The sequence below is a fragment of the Strigops habroptila genome, chromosome 2 (genome assembly GCF_004027225.2).
Source record: "Strigops habroptila isolate Jane chromosome 2, bStrHab1.2.pri, whole genome shotgun sequence".
Taxonomy (NCBI): Eukaryota; Metazoa; Chordata; class Aves; order Psittaciformes; family Psittacidae; genus Strigops; species Strigops habroptila.
Genome location: NC_044278.2, coordinates 17,038,452 through 17,065,561, shown reverse-complemented (window position 1 = coordinate 17,065,561; position 27,110 = coordinate 17,038,452). Strand labels below are relative to the sequence as shown.

Genomic DNA, 27,110 nt, shown 5'->3' with positions numbered 1-27,110 from the left:
ATCACAGTTAGGCAGAATTCCTGAAAATTACGAACCCTGCTGGGCTGAATCATGTTCTAGATACCCGTTCTTCATATATCAAAGTAATTCCTTTGAGATCTTCCCTGGTTTACACTGCTGTAAGCATATTTGAATGATATTTGCTCACTTTAGGAGGGTGGGGGAAACAAAGGTGCAATATTTAGCCATTCAAGAGATGGTGAAGAAGGTTACTTGTATTTTCAGAGCACTTAGAAAGCAGTATTTAAACTTCTGTGTAGATGTTCAATCATCATAAACAGAATTAGACTAGAAAGGACAGATCTCTTTGCCCGCTTGGAGAGATTGATTATAGAGGAAGAATAAACAATGTTCTAATATTGGCAAATAATTATGATAAATATATCATTTTTCCATTGTAAAGAAAATATATTTAAACCATTCATGTACACAGGGAAGAAATTAAATTCATGTACACAGGGAAGAAATTAAATATATCAGAAGAATAATTAATGATTACAATGCATTAAAATTTAGCACACAGAATTACTTTTCTAGTACATGAATAACAGTTTTCGTCAGAGTATTACAGATTTATTTAACTACGGGCGTAGTTGTTAAATCTGCTTAGCCATTCATACTTACTGCAAGTTCTTGAATACTTCCAATTATCTAAATTCAGAAGATGAAAATGAATTACAAATGAGTAGATTTTTCACACTTCATGCTTAAAATTGTAATGTTTCTGTTGTGCAGGCCTGTGATAGCCTTTTTTATAACCTAGTCTACGTGAAATTTAGTTGCAGCTCAATTTACAGCAAAGATATTAAATTTATTAAAATCTTCATGTCTTGTTTGCTTGGAATAGTCAAGAAAAAATGATGGAACACTTCTTGTATTTTTAGTGCATTGTATAAAAGTTCTATAAATATTTTTTTAATTTAAATTGAAAGATTGAAAACTTTTCACACTTAATGGTGTGAAAACTGAATGCCTCTCCTAGCCAGAAAATAATGTAGTTACAAATTATTTATTCAAAATAGCTAAGAAAATTGTGTAAATAATTCATTTGACAAATGCTCTTCTACCATAATTAGCTGGCTGAATGGGGAAAATACAATCTTGCTTCTTGATTAAGTCATGTCATTAATCAACACTATTTAGTGAACTCAGTGAAGGCAGAATCAGTGATTTGTGGAGGAGCATAAGTGCTGTAGGTATCCATTACCCCTGTTCATTGCACTGTGTGATATTCTGGCTACTTGAAGAGCCATTTTTATCTCTACCTGCTCCTCTTAACTTTTTCTTCTCCCTTCAGCGTCACCTTTCAGCCTCCTTTCTTTGTCTCTGGGCGGGGGGGGAGGTCATCACACCTGTGGAATTAATGTCTTTTTCCCTGTGTCCTCTTACCTTATCCATCAGTAGTTGCCCACACTTCCCTGATGGTCCTTGTCAGGTGTGCTTAGTTCATGCACAGCCCACTCCTTTGCCTCGCAATGCTCTGCCTCTGTGTATCTCCTGGCAGGACTAGTCTGTGCAGTGTGGAGACCTCAGCTCAGCTACATGTGTCAAACCAGGATCATGAGATGCTCTGAACCTTCATGACAATGTGATTTTTTTTTTTTACTAATTAATACTGAGGTAGTGATAGCAGCACTCTCCATTGCCTCCATGTCACGCCCGCTAGAAACTACTGGCCAGGATGCCACTCCTCTGCTTTCAGGGTTGGACCTTCCTAATTAGTCCCTCATATGCCCTTGGGGCAGGTGGCAACAGGCAGTGGGAGAAGAGCTGTGGCAGAGGGTGGAATTGCATGAGATGTCAGGACACAAAATCAGCTTGTTTTGTGGTTGTCAGGGAACATCCACGTGGAAGAGGAAGGTAGCAGTACCAAGCACCTCTAATGTCAGGCATCTTTGTGATTTCAAAGCAAAACAAACCATGCAAACCCCAAACAAACAAACCCACAAACCAACCCCATCATGCACATAGTCTGCCAAGAGCCAAGGCCCTATTTTAAGGTAGAAGATTGCTTACTGAAAGAGCTAATGACTACAGAGATAAAATGAGGTATCATTCTGTCTACCAAAGCTTTCAGAATGCAGTTTGTTTGAAGTGCTGCTTCAGAAAGCAGAGAGAAATGCCATGTTTCTTGTGATACTTCCAAGTGTACGGTGTGTAAGGGCCATCCCTCTAACAGTCATAACAACTTCTGTCAAGTTCAGGTTTTCCATAGCAAACAGAATAAAAGACTAGTAGCAAATGTCATAGTTCCCCTGTCATTGATGGTGCTATTTATAATCTGCCTAGCTGTGCACACTGCCTTTTATTAAAATACAGTTCCTTCCTATGCTCCTGCCTGGCTGCAAGAATTTGCTGGAACAGAGTGCTTATGTAAGCCAGTGTAGTCATTACAGCCAGAAATTCCATGCCATCCTGTTTGAGTGGTTTATGTTCCTCTGGCTATTAGGAACAGCGGTACCCTGTCTGTGGATTTCTTGAGTTGTAGGTGATCCAGTTACAGTCATTCAGTTCGGGCTGAAGTATGAGGGATGTTGGGTTTCATGAAAGCATGAGCTAGTTGCATTTTTCATCTCGCAACGATGAAATATGAGGGGAGAAAATATAATCCCTCAGAACAAATACAAAGCTAATTCCCACCCCAAAGCATCTGGCTTTAGAATATCCCCAGGAGATTGAATAATTTGACGTTTTTCTTCTGGTTTGAATTGTTGTTTTCATTCTCATGTAAGAACTTTTATATCAAGTTATTTTATTGGTTTGGTTATTTATTGTGTTTTTATTGTCTTTTTTCATTCCCCTCACAGAACAGACAAATTTCCTTTATGAGTCTGTGCAGCAATCAGAGCTAAATGTCACCAGTATGACAGTGATTTATTTTTTCTAATTTTAATATATGCAACTAGTATAATCAGTTTGTACTGAGTTAGAAAAGCAGAGGCTAGAGTGTACATTCTCATCCCAAAGTTGGACTAATATATTCTAGTTTGATGTTTACAGTGTGTGTGCGCTTACCTCTTTCCCCTTTTTAGCTTAGCAAAGTTGGAAGAAGAATTTGAAAAGAAATTCAACAGCCTCCCTCAATACAGTCCTATTACCTTTGACAGGAAAAATTCATCTGTTCCAAGAAAAAAGAGGAAGGTTGGAAGTGGCTCATCCGAACATCCAAAATCCAACAAAGGTAAATTACCATGTGCAATAGATTCTTAAGCAACAGCAGTGCTATAACAAGCACAGGAATTATACATTCTTACTTCACTGCTATATGCGAAAAGCATGAAGTCAAGGAAAAAAAGTGCTAGCACTGAAGTTAGTTGGTTCTCACCTGGGTTAGTTTTCAGGGTATAGTCATGATTTTCATACGGAGTAGAACTGGAGTTGGAGTTTGTGTGTGAAATATAGTTCTCATAGCAAACTAATTTATCAAAAAACATGAATATTTGTGAAGTAAGTGAATTTGACAAGTTTTCCCAGGAGAAAATGGGGGGAAAATGGCAGATGATCAAAAGGTCACATTTTGACATTTTTCAAAACATAATTTTTTGTTAGTTTGCATTTCACTGTAATTTTAGGCTCTTCAAATTAAAACATGATACCAGAGATGTCTGAATGAAACATTTTGGGGGGGGGTTTTTTTTTTTCCTTTTATTTTTAATCAAGATTTTAACTGCCATAAGCTTGGAGCAAAAGTGTCCTGACATGATAAAGAAAGTTAGTGAACAGGACAGCCAATTCCATACCCAGCTCCGTTGCTGAGGCTCTTGGAAAAACTCATGACACATTTGGCTGTTTTATATACAACCAACCTGTGACACAGAGATGGTAGAGAAGTGAGAATGTCATAGGGAAAACTACTTTTAGACTGTGGCAGAAATACTGATGTATACATCCAGTACAGCAGCATCACAAAATGAAGGAATGACATACCAGTAATTCTACAAGACAAAAGGATGCTCAAAAGAACCCTCATTATGCACAGTTCACAATGTGAAGCCGGTTTCCTTTTCTGCTAGTGTGGTAGTTTCACTGACTGACAGGTTTTCAGATCTAATACGGCTATTTTAGCCAGGTGACCCTGGATTAGATGTATGCCTTTTGAATGCTTCACAAATAATCACATTATAGTATGCAGGACTGAGCAGCTGTTCTTTTCTAGTGCATGCCAATTTTGGTATTGATTTTTGTATTTATATAATTAGGTGTGGAACAGTCACTTTTGCAAAATTAGGCTTGTGCTAATACCAAGTGAGTTCTGACTTCAAATACCTTTCATGGTTTTTTATGGTATGTATTCTTCTTCAGTGAGCGTGAATGAATTGCTTTACAGTATGACAATACAATTGTTAATTAAGCAACATCTGTTGGGAACAGGATCTTCTAATCTACCATGATCTGGCAGTTGAAGTTGTTGTAGCAGCTCTTTGGGTCTCTTGCTGCAGTATTTACCTGTTCAAGTGTCTGTATTTGTAAGAATCTTGCAGGCCCTACATTATTTGGGAATGGTATGCGAGAATGCTACCTCAAGTCAGGTATCCCAGAATCGCATTCTGCTTTTGGCTAGGTTTATGTCCAAGAGCTTAATTTTTATCCTTGTTTCCATCACTTGAAAAGCTTTGGAATATATTTGGCCATGTCTCAAGGGAAGGTCAGAAACATAACTGCAGGCAGGTTCCAAGCCTGATGTAAGTCATTTTGGCACAGCCCTGCAGAGGAGGCCATGAGCATTTGCCTCTAGCTAACAACAAGGGCTCTTCAAAATAAGCCAGCTGACTTTGCACTGGAGCAGATGGTAGAAAAGTTCATGTGACTGTTTACCAACTGAGTTGTGGGGTTGCAACAGGCAGCCCCAGGGCAGCAATATCTGATAGTGGCATGCTGTTTCTGTAGTGAACATCTCACGGCAGCCCTGAACTAAATCCAGATGGAGCTAGTGATACCTGCTCCTAATTTCAACAAATGTTGAATTCACTGGGCAAGCTGTCAGCTTGTGTCAGTCTTTCCAGTTCCTTCAAGAGTGAAGTTCCGCTCTCAAGAGGTAGCTGAAAAGATTTCAGACATACCATTTTTCTTTTGGAAAAGAAAGATTGCTAAAAAGTAAATATTCCATGGCAATGGGTCAATTTTAATTTGGTTTATTTTGTTAGGATGCTTAAAATTAGGATGCGAGTTGTGGATTTGAAATGACTAGAACCGAATTACATACAAGCAAGCTTACTAGCTTAGTAGGGAGACTGTTCCAGCTGGGCCAAACATTCATTAAGCTGAATCCTCAGTTTAATTTCTGGTGTACTGGCAGGCCATTCAGGCTCATCGTGCTCTTGGCTTGCCTGTGAACTGTGACGAGTCCAAAGACAGTTAGAGAATACTGACCTTCAAAGGTGTTAAGCATACTAGGCTTCTGCAAGTATTGCAGGAAATGAAAATATTCTTCAAAATGATACAGTTTGGAATGATTCTGAGGTTTTTTCATTTTCATTGTTTTTTACACCACCAGATTAAAAAAAAAAAAATAAAAATGAAATCTTACTGTTTCGATGTGATGAGCATGAACCATGAAGGGTCAATATACTCTCATGGGTGTGATCCTGTTGGGATGTAGGAGAATATATTGCCCTGCATTACTGTGTCATGGGCACAGTAGAGTGGATTTGTTTTTACTGCTTTGCTCTTCCTTGGGGTTGTCTCTGTCTGTAAGGTAATTAGAAGAGATATCCATCACAAATAGTGCTTACTAGTGGTTGGGGCCTCTGGGTGTTTCCAACCAACAGATAATAATCAGTAGGTAGGTTTAATAAACACTCTTTAAAATCACTCCCTGCTTTTTCTGAATGAGCATATGCAGGATCATAGACTTCCCAGGCACTCTCAGTTCTCAGACAAAGACTGAATTTTTGCAGTCTACAGATCAGTACCTGCTGAAATACATTTACAATTTGGAAAACAGGTTGGAGTGCTGCACACTAAAACTTCCCCAGGATGTTAGGTCAATAAAAATGAGAAATATTTTTGTTCGTTGGTTTGGGGGTTTTTTTGCTCACCCCCCACCCCCGTCTGGGGCTGTATGCCTTAATATATTTTATTTTGGAGTAAATGGCGCCAGATTGATTTTCTGTCAAATATCATTAACCTGTATGTACAAGAGGCCTGATCTACTAAGTAACTCAAACAGCCACGATTGTCAGGAAATTTTCCTGCTTCTAAGTGGAAATTGAGTGGGTCAGTGCCCATTGACTGCTTCCATTGTGCTTGTCATATCCAGTCCTAACTTCAGCCAGTTCCTTTCATGTAAAACCACCTGAAGAACCTTGTAACACGAAAGCTGTTTCAAATCCACATGTATAAGGGAATATTTGAACTTTCTTAAATGAGAGACAGTTTTTTCCCCAGAGCTTTCCAAATCGTGCAAATTCTGCTCCCACTGAAAGTAATGGGGCTCTTTCTTCAATGGGAGCAGGACTGAGCAAGCCACAATGCTTTGGCGAATTCTACCTCAAGCATTTTGAACTGGGAGTGTGCATTTACAATAATAATGTCACAAAATGGCTGCAAAATACAGCTATACTGAAGTAGTGCAGATGGCCTGCTCCGACATTTGCTGGAGCTGTGACTGATTTCTTTTTTTTTTTTTCCTTTCCAATGGCATATGTGCCAAAACATCCCACCACACAGAAGTCATCAGTCTGCAGTGAGTCACTAATGCAGTTTTATATGCAAAAATGAGCAACAGGCATAGTCATTATTTCTGCCTTGTGCTGTGAAGAAATGCTCACTTATGCACGAAGCACTTCACTAAAGCTTTCATTTTGGGAAGGCAAGGAGAGGAATGCATAGTGTGCTTTTATTTGGGAAAGGGTTTGTCTAGAGTTATTTTCTGTCTGTGGCCTCTAGGACTAGAAAAGCATCAGCTTAAAACGGATGCTTCTTTATGGCATTCCTCTCAGTCTTTAGCTTGGGGGTTTTTTGGCTTCGTTCAAAGCATTCAAATGCCTGGAGATCACATGCCATGATGTTCCAAAGATCATGACCTGAAAATCCGGCCTTTTTCTTCTGAGACTTGCAGAATGCACAGACAAATCTGCTTGTCCTGGTTTTCTTACGATCATGTTGAAGTGTTCTCTGTTTGATCTGGCCCTTTAAAATAGGGAACTTTGTGAGAGCAGAGAGGGCACGTGTCCAGGAATACGGAGGAAATGCAGGTATGGTTCATTATATATGGTGGGTTCATTTTCTTGCCTGCTACTTCCCCAGGCAGCTGCCATTGGCTGTAGCAAGTTATTCCCGGGAGGAAATCCCTACCGCCCTCAGTGAGCACAATGGGCAATCCAGGGATTAGCAGGTGGTTAAATCCTGTGGCAACTGCTGAAGTGCTAGGAAAAGGAAGAGCCATAGAATATTTTCCATGGAGAATGATGAGCAGGAGAAAAGGACTTACTTTGCACTTGCAGGTGGCTCTATAGCAATAGCAAGTGAACTAACATTAAAAGGTTTTTTCAGCTTTTTATTAGGAAACCACATGCAGGGTCCCCTGCCTAATAGCAAGCCTTTTAGGTTAGTTAGGTGTTTCAGGCACAGATTTTCTCTGGATTGAATGCTGACAAGTGGCATTTGTTCACAGTCTTTGTTCACTTGCCTCCTGTCCCCATTAAACAGGTGTAGCTCAGCCATCCGTCCTGTAACTCCTGCATGGGTGAGTGTGCCTAAACTGTGCCCCAGGGGCACCTGCTAGTGAGAGCCTGAAAAGGGTTATTAACTCTGTCCCAACCAAAACCAGCACATGATGTCAGGAATGCCGCCTTGTTCAGCCTTTCTTACATGCAGATGTCCTCTCCAGTCCAGACTATATTTTGCCTTCTCCATATTGGTTTAGTTCAGTTCATTTCTATTAAAAGAAAAACACCGGGGTTTATACCCGAATATGCTATGCAAAGATCCTGTACTTGGCAGTTCATTGGCTTAGGCATTAATCTAAAGGCAGGATGGGATGTGGCCATGTTCAAAGAACCACCAGATAGTCTATTCTGTAATTATTAGACAATTTGTATGTGTAAGTGTGAGAGTGATTGTGATTTAGCTTTTCACAGAGGACAGTGAGTATGTGCTTTAGTTCATTCTAAGTAGTTCAGGCAGGGAGCATGGATGAAATTTCTCATAGAGTCAGAAGTTACATTCTCAGGTCTGACTGTGACATGTTGACCTGTTTAGCTCTTAGCCAGTCTTCTCCGCTGCATTTATGGCCAGAGGGTATTCAAATGTGAATGGGCATTGTCTCACAGGAATAACAGCTAAAAGGGAAGGAAATTGAAATGAAGGCAATTTCACTTTTGGCCCTACCAAAGTCAATGTCCTTGGATTTTCCATTTGAGAACAAAATTTTGCATGCAAGTGGCATGTGCCTTGGAGTACCCTACGTGTCACAGCTTATGACTAAGGTGCCTTGGATGGTATTCAGGAGATGAAAGACATGTGTTCCCTTCTTCATGATGATACTTGTCATCTTTTTGTGAGGTTTTCTTCTCTTATTCTGCTTAGAGTTGCTGACACTGGCTGACAGTCGATGATATTGATCAAAAAGGTCGATGGGGTTCAAGTTGAGCTGTAGAAATAGAGACTTCTGTGATGCTATGTAACATGTTTCTTATTCCATGCACCTGCAAAAGTCATTGATTTGCTAGTTAAAAAAAATGGCATAAGAATCATCTAGTTAACAGGTCTGCAAGCAGACGTGTGGGAAGACTTGTCTCTGATGTTAGTGAAGTGTTTGACCTTAGTCTTCAGAAAAACTCAGGGTTTTTTTTCACTTAGGCTTTCCATCAACCTGCCTGAGCTTTTTCATTCCTTGTTTTGCATTTTTACTTCACTGGCACTAGACTGCTTATCCAGCTCTGCGATACTCAGGAAGCTATTGTAAAGTTTGCAGAATGACACTTGTATCAGTGTGAGTGAATATATAGCCTCTTCTATTGAACTTTCTGATATTTTCTGTGCAAGTTCTAGTAAAGCTATTCAGATTCAAGCTGATGTTGCCTAAGATGGTGTCCTACTTGGATTTTATTTGTTGTCAGTGATGGCAAACTGCAGATGCATGGTGTAGGCTTACCTTGATCGCATGTTACTACATGGTTGCAGTTGTGTCTCGGTAGTACAATGTGTGTGTCCAGTTCCTTTTATGGATGAGGAGTGGAGGAGGCTGGTATTTGTGGTGGGTAGAATCCTGTTCCAAGTCAGCTGCAGGTGGGAAGGACACCCTCTCTTTTCACCTGCAGTGCATATTGTTTCTGGTTTGGTCTGGTCTGTTCTGAGCTAGCCTGAAGACTTGCTTGCCTGCTGTGTCTTTGGAAATAAGATTTTAAAGTGTAGTTTTTGAAAAGTAACTCCATAAAAATGGCTTTGCAGTGTAGCGATTATGCATCTGTTACACCTTTGGCCTGTTACGGCTGTCTGTGTTGCTGTTGTATTGCTGTTTACTCCATTAGCGAGACAAAGGATAGCTTCTCGATGGCCTCTGCTAATGACATACTTTGTGGTCTGATGTCACATAAGATGTCTTCTAACTACTACTAGTAAAGACTCTGCTATCAAAGTAGGAATGATACCATGAGCTGGGCATAATTTCACCTTCCTCTAATGGGAGCTTTTACTTCTGCACTTAGTCTAAACTCATTTCTAATCACAAAAAGGCATCCTGTGGTGGGTTGGTCCTGGCTGAGAGGTAAGTCCCCACCGTGTCATTTGCTCACTCTCCTGCAGTGGGATGGGGGAGAGAATTGGAAGGGCAAAGCAAGAAAAAAACCCTCATGGGTCAAGATAAAGACAGTTTCATAAGTGCAGGGAGGAGCAGGGGAAACAAGCGATGCAAAAGCCAGCACTCATCACCAACAAACTGATGCACAGCCAGGCCCTGAGCAGTGACTACTTTGGAAAAAATTCTCTCCCCAGTTCTATTGCTGAGCATGGCATTATATGGTATGAAAGACCTCTTGGTCAGTGTGGGTCAGCTGTCCCAAATATGTCCCTTCCCAACCTCCTCGCTGGGGTGGCAGAGTGCTTGTAAACACTTAAAATGCTTGATGCTCTGCAAACACGGTTCAGCAGTAACTGAAACATTGGTGTGTTACCAGCACTGTTTTGGTCAATGGTCTAAAACACAGCACCATCCAGGCTGCTATGAGAAAAGTTTACTCCATTCCAGCCAAACCAGTACAAATGCAAAAAAGAGCATATCTCAAACCCCTTCTTACATTGTATGGCTAAGCTTTCCTAAGGTCATCATTCTCCAAAATGCTTTGTATGCGGTTAAGCACTGGGAGCTCATGGGTTGAAGTACAGCCTTCTGAAAGCCTCCAGAGTCTATTCTGGAAATGGCTCAGGTTTTGTGCTTCCCCATGAAGTAGCATCTTACATAGTGGAAGGGGAGGTTGTATAATACATACTGTGACTGTTGTACTCTTTTTAACACAGCTAATTAAAAGTATGTATTATTAATGTTGTCTGTAGGTTCATGCCAGTCTAAGAAAAAGAACTTTTTCTACAAAATTGTCAGCAAATATAAGCACAGAAGGAAGCTTAATGTTCCGGACACAGGTACTGGTGCATTACTTAGATAAGGTTTTGGGCCACCTTTTCTCTCAATTCACTCTCGGGGAAATGCTTCTAGACAGAGAGGCTACTAAGCTCTCTAGTCTTTGATTGCTTTGATCCCTTATTTCCCTGTGCTTCAACTCCATTATCTCCTGGCTCCAGCTGCTTATACTACATTATTCCAGTATGATGCTGTTCTGGTTTTACTTGGCATCTCCCTAAATTACAGTTTCCCTGCTCCAGGTACCATGCAGCAGAGCGTGACAAAGCAAAGGCAATTCTGCAGTTGGCCCTCAACTCTTTGTCTTCCACACCTCATAGTTCTTTAGTCCTTTGGTTGCTCTTGTCTCCATCCCTTCAATATCAGAGACCATATTATTTATTCCTTTGCCAAAGTATTTATCCGCGTCCCTATCTCCTTCGCTGTGATTTCCTGCTGTCTAGAACCTTGCAGACTGCAGCTGGTCAGAATGTAAGAGCTTGTTTCTACAGCAGACCTCAGAAATACTAACCTAAACCTAGAAGTTTTTATTTAAGAAGCCTTCACCAGCTTTCTGTTTGCCTCAGATTGAAGATAACTTTGGCAGTTTTTTAAGTTGTGTCCTGGGCTTGCTCTGCCCATTATCCTGCTCGTAGCTCTTCAAAGTCTTTTTCTTAGTACAGTATTGTAGTCCTGCATACCTGCGTACTCACAACTCTGAAGGGCATTTTCAAGTGTACAGCATGTACAGGATCATAGCTGAGCCTGCTTCCCTGGGCCCTTGGGGTTTTTTTAATCTTTAGTAATCATGGTGCCCACACTACCCAAATCATGGCCAGGCTGTTCCTTAGCCCTTCCACAATGGAGTTCTCTCCCATGTTGTCCCTGTGGTGTAGAAAAGCCTCTCTGGTTCTTCTGCTTATTTAGGTAACTTCATGAATTTCTTCCTTTTTTTCTTTCTCCCCACCCATCCATATCTGTCTCTAAGATAATAAAATTATTATGCACATCTCCAGCTCCCCCAGCCATCTTTGTGCTTATTATCTTTCCGTAAGGCTTGGCCATTTCTTTTCCTCTCGTTTCCCGATGCTGTGTTTTCTGTCCTCTGTGGTGCACATGCACTATTTTCGCCCATAGGCTGTGCCAGCTCTGCTGCATTCAGTGGTGTAAATACTTTGAAATCACTTGCTCAGTTTGGTTGTATTTGTACAACAAACATGTTGCGGGAGTCACTTATGAGAAGTATTTATCTTGCTTCCATGCTCATGTGAAAAAGGCATCATACATTAACATAGCTTTTATTGGGTGCCATTCGTATTTTTTTGTTCCTGAATTATTAATAGACCATATAGACAAGTTAGTAAGAAAAAATGGGTGTTTAAATTCTCCTGTGGGAAAAGGAACAGAAAGTGTTTAATACATGATAGGGTAAAACATACAAATATTTTAAAATCTGCAGATACAAAATGTGGCTAAATAAAATGGCAAAACCTCCATTTGATTAAAAGAAACCAGCCTGTTTTGATAGAAAGCGAAGTGTGCATTATGATCAAAGATTCAAGTCTGGCAAGTGTTGAGTACCCTGGCCTCATTCCAGCACAACACAGAGGCATGTCCTTGGAAGTTAAGCATGTGAATAATGTCATCATGCCTAACATTAAAGATGTGTCTGTGCATTTGCTGGAGTAGGGCCAGTTTGCCAAGTTCCTCCCAAAGACTGAAGCACAGACACGAGGAACTTCCCAGACTTAACACAGCCCACATAGAAATCATCAAAGGAAAAACAATGGATGATACATATATATATTGTTGGGGAACTGCATTTCCTCTGAGATACAAAAGGGAAAAAATCTGGGGTCTTGCCTACTCTGAAGTGATACTGAAAGCAAAGCATTGATCAGCAAAGCGCAGTGTCGGTATGGCCTTGGCAGGCAGCGTACAGCCTCGCCATCATGTGCTGCCTATGTAACTTCATCCTTTCATGAGTTCCTAGGCAGCAGGGCCCTAAACTCTTTGACTCTACTGTCCCATATTCTGCAGCATTCAAGCTGGGAATCCCAGCATCTTCATTTCAGTTCAAATATACAAGGATTTAGTGAATCAAACACTAAATGAAAATTTCAGCTCCCTTCCGTGGTTAGTCACAAGTCTGTAATGTGTGGGTTTGGTTTTTATGGAGTTAGATTTGCTGGAGGAAAGAGCTTGTTGAATTTCCTTGTAACTAGAGACACTTGGAAAGGTTGCTGTCAGCAGAGGTCATGCTGGAGTCATGTTTTGTCATCTTGAAGTATGTGTGCCTGTGTGCCTCTGTGTTTTGAATGGAGAAAAGTAAGTGCGGTAAAGACAAATTTCAGTGTGATTGGATCATGTTGTCTGGGTCTGTCGCTGGTTTTGAGTATCTGAGTGAATTTTGACTCCATGTGACCACATCATACACAGTATGGGCAGTGCAAATCACCATATTATGAGTTTGCAGGTGTTTACAGGCAGAGATACAGCCCAGAAAATACCAGCGGATGTGCCACATTCCCTGCTCCTCCTAGCAGAGAGCACGTAATAATGCAGCTGAATGTGTTAAAGAGAGGATGTCCCTGCCTTAGGAACGTTGACAGTAGCACAGCTGGACCTATCCCCGTTTGGGGAGGTTGAATGCCCTTTAGCTGAGAGATACGTTTTCTGCCACACTGTCAAGGCTTTCTGGTGGGAAGCAATACTTTTAAATACCAAGGGGTATATCACAACTGTTGACTCCTTGCAGCTACATTTAGTGAGCTGTGCTGAGGGCTCTTGCATGGTTTATGTAACAACCAGGTACAATGCTGGCCTTTGCACCATAAGGGAGCTGAATGTATACACCAGTCTCAACAGTAGCTGATGCGTGAAGGACCCCCATCTCTTGTGGCTGGTAGAGCTAGCTGCCTGCTCCTGATCCTCCATCAGCTCTCCCACATGCACATCAGTCCGTACAGCCTTAGCACATATGTTTGAGGAAGAACAGAAGGTGCAGAAAATAAGCAGAATGACCTTTTTGTTTATGTTTTTGTTCTTCCCCTGCTGAGAAAGCCCTATTGTGTGGGGCCAGCAGCCCAGAGGGATCTAGCAGCTCTGTGCCACTGTGCCTTTGGCATCCCTCCAGGCTGGAAGAGGGCTTGGTCAGCAGAGGCTCATGCAGCAGAGCTTTCCATCCAGGCAGCCGTTCAATACACCTGGCTTGACCATCTGCTGCATTGCCAGCTGGTGTCTCTCTGCTTGTTAGTCCCCAGCCCTTGCCGCAGCTCTGTGTGCTGCCTGAGCCCACGAGTGGTATTGAGCAGCATCTTGTTGTCAGAAGAGCTGGAATTTCCACCAGGATACAGGTCAGTGTGCTTGGCATCACTTCCTTAGTGAAGTGGTTCCCCAGGCAGTGGTGGCTTGAAGGCTTGCTCTGCCTTGCTAGGCTTCCCCTTTTTAACTTCATAAAGACCATTAAAGCATTACAACCCATCTTTCCTTCTTGATACCAGTGCGCTTAGACCCACAGAGCATTCATTCTCCATTAAATGTGGTTGAATGTCTGCAGTTGGCTCCAGTAACAGACAGGTATCATTAAAAAAATTCTTTTAAATTTGCCTGTGTCTTGCTGGGGTTCAGTCGGAAAAGCTTGTGTGTGCTGAGTCAGTCCAATTGTCTTCATTTTTCGTGTTCGCAAATATGGGGGTCAATAGGACTACACGTACTTTGCATGTCTGCAGAATAGGCTAAACTGTCCATGGTAATTTTTAACAAACCTAGCTCAGGAAACCGTCTGGCATAGAGTTCTGGACGTTTTTGTCACTGTGGTGTAAACATGCCAAAAGGCCCACATCTTCATATCATGTGCTCAACTCTGCTTGCAAAAATAGCCCTGTAGTTCTGCATGTGCTACTGTCATGCAGAAGGCTAACCATGTAAATACCTGTTTGCAGGACTGCACAGTAGCTGCAGAACCTCATTTCTTTTCTAGACAGCATTCTCCTGAAAATGAGCTGAGCTCACATGGTGCAGCTCTTGAACACAGGACTGTGTGGAAACCGAAGGGATGTGAGGTGGATTAAAGAAATTACCAAAGAAAAATGCAGGGAATTAAACTTGGATTAGCACTGTCCTTTCTGCACAGCAAAGCCAAGTCCTGGTATGGAGCATCCGTATGGATATACTTTTTGTAGCAGTGGGGTGGTGTTCCTCCTGAAGGAGGTGCAGAAGGACCCCTGTTAGCACCTAGCTTAGCTTAAATGGTTGTTGAAGCATGGACTCCTTTCTCCTCTGGAGTTCAGTGCAAAGGGTCATGTGAGTGAAGCCTTTGTGTGATTTCCTCCAAGGTAGGTTTTATGTCTGCTTGAATAATAATCTATAAAGAAGTCAATTAAGTGACTTCTTATCCTAACATCCACTAAGACTGCTAGAGAAGAAAAAAGAAGCCCTTCCCTTCAACACCCACCCTTCACCCACCCCCACCAAAAAAATAAAATCATTCATTGTTCATCTTCAATCCTTCCTTCAAAACTGTACGGCAGCAATGTGATGGTGAAGTGATAAAGAGTTTACTTTAGAGCTAGAGGAGAAAAAAATAGACTCTCTCAAGTCTCATTTCAAGGATTGAAAATCCTTAAAACATGGAGAGGGAATATGCTTGCTGCATCCTGAGTTTGTCAGCCACCTTCTGCTATTAGTCAAATACACCGATATGGTATATGCCTTCTTATGTCTTCAGTAAGAATGGCCTCTTTTTATTTTACCTTTCAGGGTTTTTTCTTCGCTTTCATTTCTTGAGCTTTTTGAGGCGTACAGTATGAGAAAGAAAACAAATGTGAAAGGGAAGTGTCTACTGTATTGACCAATCAAGTTAATTTCTAGTGAACTGACATAGCTTGTAATATACAACACATCTAATTGAAAACATACCAAATCAGGTTTCTTATTATTGTATGTTGATTTAAATCATGTCTTGATGTTTTTAAAAAAAAACCAAACAACTGAGTGGTATTGCTAAGATTAAAGCCATTATAGATTCAATCAAACTAGAATTAAGCAGCACTATCAAAGCACTATCTAATTAGAGCAAATCCCCAAATCAGAATTAATAAATAGTGTTGGACTGCAATTACACCATTACATTAATACATAGTCAACACTTATGAATTCCCAAATAAATCTATAGAGAAAGCAGTCCATTTAGTTACGCATTCCAGTTAAGATTTTGGTCTCAGTCACTGCAGTAAGCTTATCTGAACATCTCACTATTAACCCACTTGAGTTATTTGAAAGTCACATTTGCAGTCATCGGTGCTTCTTCTTAATTGGACTGTTAAAGGGCAGATCTTTTCTTGTGATTTCTCTTCCTCTCTTTACAAGAAACAAGTTTTACAGCATAGTTCTGCTCTGGAAAGGTTAGCAGCCACAGCTAAACTCTGAAGAAGCTAATTTAAGCTGTGTGCTTTTTTTTTTTTTTCCAAAATAAAGAGGATGCACAAGTTAAAAAATGTTATACAAGAGAAGATACAAAGGTGAATTAAGAACATAAATGAATTAAGGTTTGGAACACTTCCAAATCTTTTTACATATATGTACTAGATCTGATTGTATTCCTATGCCATGAAACGTTAAAAGGTCCCTTCCTACTTAAAATAGAAAAGGGCAACAGCTAACAAGATAAAGCGTATTACAGCTATTTGCTTCATCCAGTCCACATCCTTGCACAGTTAACAGTTAAAGAAGCTAGCAAAAGATAGAGCTTATATTCGCCATATCTTTGAATAGGAAACCCATTAAATCTACAAAACAAACAATAAATAAACAGTAAAATACACACTAAAATGAAAGAGGGCAGAGTCCCTGCAGACTGCTTGGCTGTTGCGCACAGTTTGTGGGGTTGGGTGTCCCTGCATGCCCCAGCCAGCCTCGGTGTAGGAGGTTGGTCTTGTTCAGTGTTTATCCCTTCTGAAAGGGCAGTTGTTTGCACTCAGGCTTGAGTTTTGTGCATGTGATTTTTGCTGGTCCTACCACCCAGAAAGCGAACAAATAGGACATTTAAAAATGTCTACAGACATTTTTAAAACAGGAAGAACAATTGAAAGAAATTGTGAGGAAGAGAAAGCTAACTGTAGACACAGTGACAGCTGTGAAATATATAAAGAACTGTTGCAGGGAGGTGGTGACGGGTAGTAAAGAAAATAATGAGTTGAAAATGCAGCAGGGATGATGAGGTGCAGGCATTAGGAGAAAATACATAAACATTCAGGATGGCAGAGCACTGGGAAAAAGTACCACAAGGACTTGGTGCAGATGCCATGAGTGCTTCCAATTTCAAAACAGGTTAGACAGGCATCTTTAAGAAGTTACTTGGGCATTCCCTTAGCTATAGTTTCTTTCTAATCCTGGCTTCTGGTGGTCACAGATGGGGTAGGCCTCATAATACTTCTATCACAGGAGGAAAAAAGATGTCACAGGTTGAGTTTATAGACTAGTGATACCCTATGGTATCAAGCAGTATGGCTTATTAAATCAATGGAAATTACAAAGGCACTGGGATGGGTTGCCCAAGGAAATTGTGAATGCTCTATCCCTGGCAGTGTTCAAGGCCAGGCTAGATGGAGTCTTGGGCAACATGGTTTAGTGTGAGGTGTCCCTGTCCATGGCAGGGGGGTTGGAACTAGGTGATCTTAAGGTCCTTTCCAACCCTAACTGTTCTGTGATTCTATGATTGATGACTATGCACTGATCTCAGACTTTGAAAACTTAAATTCATTTTGTGATTGCTGTCTGATCGATTTCTTCATGAACAAAATTAAAGTGACTGTTTAGTCAGGTGACAGTTTGTGATCATGTTCCAGTTCAGGGCAGAAGGCTACTTCAAAACACCAATGCTGGTACTGCTGAGAAAGATTCAGACTGTTCCTTTCTCATTCTCTGACTTTATGTAGGCAGTGTTTCCATTGCAGTATTTTATCCTATGCTCTCTTCCTTTTTTTTTTTCCTAGCATTCTTGCCCTCAACTATGATCCAACTCTGCTTTTGTATTTGCTGCATCTTGGGTGTTTTTTAAGGTTTGCTCTTCTGTAAAAGGCAGTATTTCCCTCTGCTTAGAGGAGACGACGTAGAGTGACTACAGAGGGAAGAGTAGGGGTTAGTCAGGAATTCCTGAATTCTGCTTGTGAGTCCATCTGTGAGCTAAGATAAGCTTGTGTGACGACCATTATTGTTCCTTAAATAAATTTTGTCTCCTAGCTACTTGCTGGCATCTTCTGTTGTAGAGTGTTTCGTACAGACTGTTTGATCCCCTGCTCCCACTGAAATGGTGCTGCCCATCTCACAGTTTTCTTTGCAAATATAAGAAACTTGAACCTTCTGGGATGTCTTCTAAGAGCAAACATCTGCACCATTTGGATCGTATCATGCCGTGGGTTATGCTCTAAGTACCTGTGAGGGAAGGCTTTATGCTGATAGGTGCAAAATGGTAAATGAGCATAGCTAGTAGCTGAATTATTCTACGTGTAAAACTGCTTTTTTGTCCTCTTTCAGCCATACTTTCAGAAGACAGAATTTCCAGTGAGTCTGCCTGGAAGAATAAAATTTCTATATCTGCCCTAAACACTCCAGAGCCAGCAATGATGCATGAGCCTTTAGTTGGCAGCCAGAAAAGGAAAGCAAGGAAAACTAAGATCACACATCTTGTCCGAACAGCAGATGGTCAAGTGTCACCAGCAGCAGGGACACTGGGTAAGGAAATTGGAGCTTAAATTTTGTTAAAACTGAATGGTTGGAGAAGGTTTGGGAATACAAGCAGCACACCAGGAAAGTATTTTTCAGTTAGCTTGTTTTTATACCTGCTTAGAAAAGTCCTTCTTTAAAATAGGACCAATTTTAAAGAAGTATCAATCGATTGAGAAATCAGTCCATAATTGCCAGCTTCTTTTGTTTGAATGCCCAGATCTGTCTCCTCTCTTCAAAAACTGAGAACTGATACAGAAAAAAATGGAAAACGGTTACCTTTCATCATATGTTTTCAGTCCAGCAAAGAAATTACACTGCACCTAGTTATAGGATGTAAAAAATGAATTCCATAATACGACAGTCAATGCCACAGTCCTTGCAGGCGTGCTCTGCAGTTAAGATAATCTTTCAGGACTTGTGTATCTAAAATGTACAAAAGAGCTCTCTGGCCTGACCTAAATGATCAAACTCAGTTGAATGCAAAATCAGTAAACTGCTTTATAAACCTTAGTACCATGCTTCTGCCAATAGCTTGGGTCAGAAAAGATTGCAGCATGAATCAGATTACACTTGTAAAATCAAAGTACTGAAGGTAAAGATTCTGTTAACACCAGACTGGTCAGTATATTGATGGGCTGCTGTGAATGTACGGGTTAGATTTGTAAGCTTAACTTTCTTTTATTGCAGAGGAGAAGCTGAAAGAGCTGCCACAAAGTACTCTTCAAAAAACACAAAGTGCAGAAACAGATTGCAACAGTGAATGCTCCAGAAATGCAGAGACAGAAGAAAATCATAGTATTACGTCAGATATGCCAGCAGTGTCTGCATTTTTTAGCTTAGCTGCTCTGGCAGAAGTAGCAGCCATGGAAAATGTACACAGGTATGGTTTTCTTTTCCCCTTGTTGTCTAAGTGAGTAGTATGTGGCTGCCAGCTTGTTCAGAAAACATGTGAATTGCAGACTGTTTAATTTGGCATGTGTTTCCTCTTCCACAGCTGCTTTGAATGTGTATTTTGCACCACGTGCTTAGTGTTAAGTCTTCACCTAAATGACAATGTAATCTATTTCAGTGGTCAGTAAAATGATCCTCCCTGGTAAGCTTACCTACCAAGTTTTGCACATAAACAGGTTCATATGTTCCTTGAGATCCTAATGATTGAGGGTTTCTAATTATCAGATGCCATTTGTTAGATAATAGCAAATTTAAATAGCTGTTGCATGCTGATTTGTAGTTTTCAGTGGCCTGAGACTGTGGAGAGAATTTCACGTAACTTCAGCTGAAGTTTTTATACTGACCATGGCTGAAGGAAGCTAACTTGTTCTTTTTACTCTTGTGCTTTGCAGTGTAGGAGGCAAAGCATCTGCAGAATGGCACGGGGCAAAACAACACTGGGTGGTGGAAAGCCACGTTAGCTTGGGTTGGTCCTCTCCATTACTGAGTAGACCAACCGCACAGATAAGGTGGAGAATGTGCAGGTTACTTAGGGCAGTTGGATCAGTTCAGCATGATCAGATCCTGCATGCTAGACCTGTGATGGAGGGAAACCAATGACAGCAAGTCCTCCTTGGCTCTTACTTATCCAGTGGTGTTCTTTTATGCTGCTGCTTATTGGAGATGAAATCCCATCCTTTCCTTCAGTGGAAAGTCAGTGAGGAAGCGCTGGGCCAGTTTGAAACTGTCACAGCCTCTGCAAATGGCATATGGCAAATTGATGATGCCTACGAAGCTCCACAAGGCAGCAGTTGATGAAACCATTGACAAGCTGTTTACTGTGGCTCCAATGGCTCCGCAGTCCTGTGTGTCCAGGCTGCACATCAAACACTGAAGGGTTTTTTAGATCTGGGGCACTACAAGAAACAAAGTCATCTCAATCCAGCCTGCTAGCTCTTCTCTGCAGAAGCTGTTGTCTTGCTTAAGCAGCACTGGTTTGGGTGAGAAGTGTTTTCACACACTGCAGTCAGCCTGGCCTTTCCTCCCAGCATTGCAAAACAAGTGTCTTCTATCAAGACAGCCAAAGTCTGAACTCATTTCTGTCATCTTCTGTGGTCAGGTGACAAAGTGAGACTTGGGGACGTGCTTCGCCAAGCTCTGCTCTTACTCACACCCTTGTGGTTTCATTGATTTCCATTAACACTGACCAGAGTTGCACAAGAGGAGCAGATTCTCCTCGCTGTGGTTTTCCCTTTGTTCCTATAAGAGTTTTTATCCTCCTCTTATTCCTGTTGAAGTGAGCCAGTGTTTTACATAGCCTTCTGTTGGGTCTTTCTGTCTTACTCCCACCTTTTGTCATGTCATCATGCAGCTAGAGCAATGTAGCACCTTCCGTGAGGCCTGAAGACATCAAAGGAGCAAATGTCCAGCAACTGTTGCAAACTCCAGCTTGTCATCACCCTGGGAGGAAATGACAACAGCGGAGGACTCTTTCCCAGTAGAGCCATGTCTCTTGGAGACTTGGCAGCTGGAAGTCAAAACAGAAACCTAAATCTGATGGGCTAGATGCTTCTCTATTTTCTACTCTGTTGACTGTTTGCTGTCTTTCTCAACTCACTTCTTTATTTGCAAATAGCTGGAAATGAGAACAGCATTAGAGGTTTGCTTGATGTTATTTCTTCAGTGTCTGATTTTAATTCTTAAAAAATTTCACAGAGTCTTGAGCCGTGGAAGCCAAACTCCTTTATAACTGTAATTGGATCTTGTCTGGAAGTGGCAGCATGGTTTTCATTCGAAGGCTTCTGTTTAGCTTTGTTTACCTTGTGCATGCCCCAGTTAAGCACTGTGAGCCTGAACTGCGTTTTATGCCAAGGCCACGTCACAGCACTCCGGCTGTGCAAAGCACATTGGTACCTCCGTTTCTGCTGGGGTGCTGGCTGTGCCAGAGTCAGGTAAAGTGGCCTTTGTGTAAATAAGAAGTGAGCCCCAGATTTTTATTGCTGCTAATGACACATACTATAACAAAAATAGGACCTGACTTGTGAGGTTAGATAACAGGCGGTGACGTGCTTTGTGTATGTATTTTAAGAGGCAGGCTGCAAAGGAGCTCTCCCAAGTCCATCTGCTACAATGATTGATGTTGGATTTCCAGCACTTAAATCTGGCACAGTTTATATTTACGATACCCTGTGGCAGGGGATCATTTGTAAATTAACACTGCTGTAGTAATGGAAGAGATGTTGTGCTGGGCTGATGAAGTGTTAAGTCATGAAACTTGGAGTAATCCCAGTGTAGAACTCTGATGATTAGTATATTTCCATATTGCTTAAAAGCTGGTTATTGACTCACATTAACATGATACATGCCTTTGTGCATTTACCTTCTTTTGCCACACGTGAGCTGTACTCTCTGCTTCTGAGGGCTCTAAAAAGAGCAGGTAACAGCAGTATGTGGGCACCTGTAGCAGCAAGGAGTTACAGTGCTGTAATGTTGGATGTTAAACCGTACCACGTTGCACTTTCCATCCTTTCTGGTCTGATAAAAGCACCTCCCATGCTCCAAATAATGATGGGTGGCTTTTCTTTTCTTCTTTTGCAGAAGTCAGAGGGCCACACCTCTCCCACATGATGGACAGCCAAATGAAATGTCTCAGGCTCCAGTGCTTATTTCCTGCGCTGACCAGTGAAGCTCCACTTTATTGTAAAACATTGTGCTTTACCTAATATCCTAGCCTTGTCTTTACCAAGGGAAGCTAGTCAGTCCATATGATGGAAACTATAGACTGCAAGCAAGTGCTTATTGTTCTGAGTGGCCCAGAATTCACTGGAAGCCAGACGTTAGCAACTTGGGCCAGGTCCTCAAATCGGAACCCAGTATGTAGGAGGGTGATATTAATTGTCTATTAATGAACAGAAATGGAATGATCCTAGAGCTTGCTTTCTATTGAAGGCTTTTAAACAGTAAATAGGTGGTTGGTGTGAAAAAGGCTGCCTTTACTGTTAGCTCACTCAGCATCTCTTTTACCAACCAGAGAGTACGGCAACTAGTTTCGTATAATACCTAGTTATTCTAAATTAAAAAAAAAAAAGAAAAAAAAGAAAAAAAAACCAACAACAAAAACACTGACGCACTGCACTAGTTATTATTAGATATTCTTAGTCATTTTTGTACATGAAGATTTAAGTTCTAAGATGGTTTATATTAATAGGTTATGCCTACATTTATATTGTAGAATGAATTTAAAACCTGTTCCAGAGAACTCACGGCAGCCTGGACAGATGTACCATTGTTAGCGGTGTTTGGGCAGCCATGTGGTCCAGATGTTCTGCACTTTTATATTTGCCACCGGAGTGGTAGAGTTTACTGGGAAAAATTCTGACAGGCGATGTTTGGGTTTGTTTCTTTTTACTTTAGCTTTGAATAACCAGGATGATGTGCATTAGAAAAAGGAGTGGTGTATGGAAAAGAAAATACTGCAGATAATTGACTTGTCTTTCATGCCTTGGAGGGTTCCTTTATTTTTGCATAGACTTGGTAAAACTTTCCTGTAAACAAAAAGTACTGCAAATGCGTTTTTCAAAAGTGACCTTAGTATTATTTCACCGTTCGGAAAAACCTAAAGCCGTGACTTTTGGATGTACATGTACACCAATACACATACCTTTTACATTTTACAGACACTGGCATTGTTGTAGTTACTATGCACAGCCCAAAACAGCTTCAGAGTTTGCGTGAAGGGCCAATTACAGTTTGTGTGGGTAAAGTGGCAAGTTGTATACAGATAAACTACAACTGAAGAAGAGTCATGTTTGACTGAATTCAGACAACCAAACAGATCCATCTGCCAGTTTCTGTCTTTGCTTATGTTGAATTTTTGTGTTCTGCTCTCATAAATACATCCCAAAAGCAGGCCAAGTGTATCACTTGGCCTGTTACCTTCGCTATCTTGACTTACACTATTGTATAACCAAGCATTGATTCCTACCAATAGATGCAAAACGATCACTAGTAATTGATGTAAAGCTACAAATTCAACAGGGTACTTCTTCAATAGCACAAGATGTTTCCCTACTTTTTGCATTGTAGCACAACAATGTACCAAATTGGACTCCAGCAATAATTTTCTATTAGTCTTCGTCATACCGGCTGAACTTTTGATAGTATTAGATTGAGTTTGAAGTTCTTTGAACTAAGTCTTTAAAATGATGCGAGTTTACATCATTCTATCAGGCATTCTTATTTATACTTGACTGAATTGATAATGTGTTTTGGGGTTATTTTGTAACTAATTTGATGTAATAGCCATATGGACAGTAACTCTATTAATGCTTGCTAGGTTTAGCCTTTCATTGTAGTAGTTAAGTGAAAGTCTTTGGTTCAGTGTCAGGAAACATACAACATACCACACGAGTTGTAACAAAGGATTAAAGGTCTGACAAAAGGCAGGTAGCTGGGGAAGTGTCACTGAAACAGCACCATTGAGGATGCATGCATTGGAAGAAGGGAACAACAACAAGAGAACAGCAAAATTTATGAGCCAATGAGTCAGTGAAAAGGCTTTTTAAAAATTCAGGTGAATACATGACTGAGAGCCCCTCAAATGCCATTGCAGCCTATGGCAGTATTTTTAATAAGATTTTATTAAAGTTTTATAAGTTATTTTAACAAAACAAGAAAAACTTCAGAGACTTAAAACTAATGGGTCACAGCTAGGTGGCTGTTGGAGTTTTGGACCACTTTATAATTAGCTGAAATCCAAATATGTTACAGTGCAGGCCGTTCACGTTGACAATGGTACTAACTTATTTCTCTAGAAACCTTTAGAGTAGATATATTTTTGTCAAAGCACCCCATCCTTCCTCGATTTAAATTTCAATATTGTTCCTGAAGATATTTCTGTATATTAATGGTACCTTTTTTAAAAGAAACAGAAAATTACTTTTTTCTATATGAATTAATATCTTACTTGATCTGCTTTTCCTTGACTTTCCCTTAGAGAGGGGGTAGGGTTGGGTCAGTTTACTGGATATGACTGTTTTCAGATACTTATAAACCTTTTTGTAGATATGCTTAATTTTTAAGCGATTAGGCACTGAGAGTAGCAGAAATCCTGCAAAGCTTTATAGTTCACTAGGCATTTGCCTTTGTTGGTTCTCTGAGTGATGTCTTGATTTGAGTAGCTAGAATTTTCCCTGAATCTACTAGAAGGGGTATCAGTATTTTCAGGTAACAAAGTCTGTTAGCACAACAAAAATTTCAGACCAATATCTTACTGTATTGGGGTTGGGTTTTTTTTTCCTTGTTTGTTTTGTTTTAATTTTTATTAATTTCAGCTGCTTTCATTTTGGAAAATCTTATTGCTATTGTGTGTACTTCAGTATACCAGCAAACACTGTTACCCGTTAACACATTGTCCACAAATGCCTCTAGAGAAGAAATTGTTGCACCTTATGTATATCTCAAGCAAACCAAAATATGATGCTTTTCTGCTTTGTTTATTCTGAATATGTTGTATCATACTTTACTGAACCCATTTTAACTTAGCTAAAGCTATCGATATTTATGCATTTCACATTATTTTCTGGATCTGAACCTGTGTATAAATCTTTCTTTAAAAAAAAAAAAAAAAAGAGAAAAGAAAAGCATTTACCGTAGTCGTCCTCTGTGACTTATCCATGGGAGGGGGGAATCTTGTCTCAAGTGTAAAATGCAGTACTGTCCCAGTTTTCCTTGGCTTTTATTTATTTAGTGATCTTTGATATTTCATATGTAGTTTTGAGGTATACAAAATACATTGTCGTAGCCGAAGCTACAGATCTAAGCAGCTGGGAGAAAATTACTGTAATGTTGTCTTCATTGTTCTAGTACTGTATACAAATATGGGAAAAATGTTCTGCAGAACATTTGAGATGCAGATTCTTGTCCCCACAGTAGGTTATTTTCCAGATATTAGACCAAATCAATCAAAACTCAATGATCTTAAAGGTCTTTCCTGAACTAAATGATTCTATGATTCTAAAAACATCTATGGAGATTACTTAATGCTCTGCTTATGGCAGGAACTACCCCTTGAATGTGCTGTGATTTCAGAAATAGAATATATTTATTAAAGATGACTGAATGCTCTTTTATACTAATACAATATTCCAAAGTCATGAGCAAGAGACTTCTTGGTAGTTTGGGTTTCTGTTTTATAGCATTGGTGCATGACTTTTGAAATTAAAATGGTAAGTGCTGTTGGAGAGGGGCACAGGAACAAGGGACTGGTAGAAGCCTGTGAACTTGTGGTGTTTAAATTCCAGCTTTGGTATTTATTATTTGGGTGAAAGCTGCCTTTGTAGCACAAGGATAAAGAGCACTTTGCAGTTTGTATCAAGTAGAAACCCAAGAGAGTTGTAACTCACATCAGAATGAGTGGATGCCTTATAGTTTGGATGCTATTTTTTGGAACAGGATATTAAATTGAAGCCGTTTTAATTTCCACTGCCTGCTTAGCTACTATACAGATACAGAACAGACAGAAGGCAACAGCTGTAGACGTGGGGCAGCTAAGAGAGGATGAAAGAAAACGTGGCCTTTGTTCTCAGTATGGCAAAGTAATGGCAACAAAGAGGAATTAAGGAAAAAAGATAGATGTATATATATGTGTGTGTGTATGTGTGCATGTGTGTGTGTGCCTGGGTGTGTACATTCTGCAAAAAAACCCAAACTGTAGGAAAAAGAAAAACATGATGGGTCTACAAGAGACTGTAATGGATATTGACCCTTTGAGCGCACTCCCTTTTTTTGAATGCTGAGTCTAATATGGCTACCTCTCCTAAAAGACTACTTTTGTTAACTTCCTTTTGCTTTCAGACTTGATCGTGTAAACCTTTCAGCCATTGATACCATTTGTATATCGCTGTGTGCTTTACTTTCTCAGAGCAACGTTTATATAGAGCAGACAACGCAAAGACTGAATATACAGTGGTAGCCAAACTATGTTGCTGGAGCATTTTTGTTTAACCTCTGCCATGGTCGTATGGATTGCAGGACGTGGGCAGTGTAGGTAGTTGGTTCAGTGAGGTCAGTTTTTGTAGCAGCAGAAAATGCACTTCTTGTTGGAGGGGTGGACTTCAGATATTGCCAGAGGTGACGCAGTAAGCCAAATGCTGCTCTTGAAAGTTATGCTGAAGTTTACGTTTGCAATCCTGATTTCACAAGAAAACGTAACTTGTGTGTTGTATACCATACATTATCCATTAGATGCTGTTTGTTTGCCGTGCTTGTTTGGTAGATTGTAGAGCTCCTAAGTATCTTTGCCATGTTTTGTAATATTTGTGGCATTCTCCTTACCTTGTACATATTATGGAACTGTCACCTACAGCTGCCAGGATGCTGAGGCACTTCAGGACCCTGAGTGCCATGAACGAGTGATTTAGGCTGTGAAAGAGTTACTTGCCTTTTCCCCTGAATTCCCCAATAAAAAATAAATAATGAAAAAAAAACCTACAGTGAGGTTATGCTCTCACCTAAGTACTATTAGAGTCATTTATATACTCAGTATTTTCTACTGAATTGACAAGTTTGAAGAAGCTTATGAGATGGCTGTATATTTTGTGTTCCCCCGCTAATTCTTCTAAGGCAGAAATCTAGGAAGACTTGACATGAGATCTCCACTCAACAACACACCTAAGATTACCCTGAAAACCATCCTTGCTTAAGGGGTAGCATTATTATTTGCACTCTGACAGTACGGGAGCCCCGATTATGGACCACTACACTCTTGGGACTTAAACTTGGGCTTGTGTGATGTTTCCAGGGGAGACACATCATTGTGACCTAGGGACTTCATTGACATGGAACTTTAAAAACAACTGAAAATAGCTTAACAATTCATAGAGTTCTTCCAAAG

The 27,110-nt window shown here is 40.5% G+C and overlaps 1 protein-coding gene across 13 annotated transcripts in view; it reads left to right on the top strand.

Moving 5' to 3' along the window:
* BBX (BBX high mobility group box domain containing) overlaps positions 1–26,707 on the top strand; it is a 147,281-nt gene extending 120,574 nt beyond the window's left edge. For 10 of the 13 annotated variants that reach the window (XM_030471466.1, XM_030471460.1, XM_030471458.1 and 7 more), the window contains 5 exons: positions 3,033–3,181; positions 10,495–10,581; positions 18,095–18,292; positions 18,974–19,166; positions 21,815–26,707. In XM_030471466.1, coding sequence (XP_030327326.1) covers positions 3,033–3,181; positions 10,495–10,581; positions 18,095–18,292; positions 18,974–19,166; positions 21,815–21,902 — 715 coding nt within the window. In that variant the 3' untranslated portion in view covers positions 21,903–26,707. The remainder of the gene's footprint in view (positions 1–3,032; positions 3,182–10,494; positions 10,582–18,094; positions 18,293–18,973; positions 19,167–21,814) is intronic. The other 3 variants (XM_030471455.1, XM_030471457.1, XM_030471456.1) reach the window with 3 other exon arrangements.
* Positions 26,708–27,110: the final 403 nt, after the last annotated feature.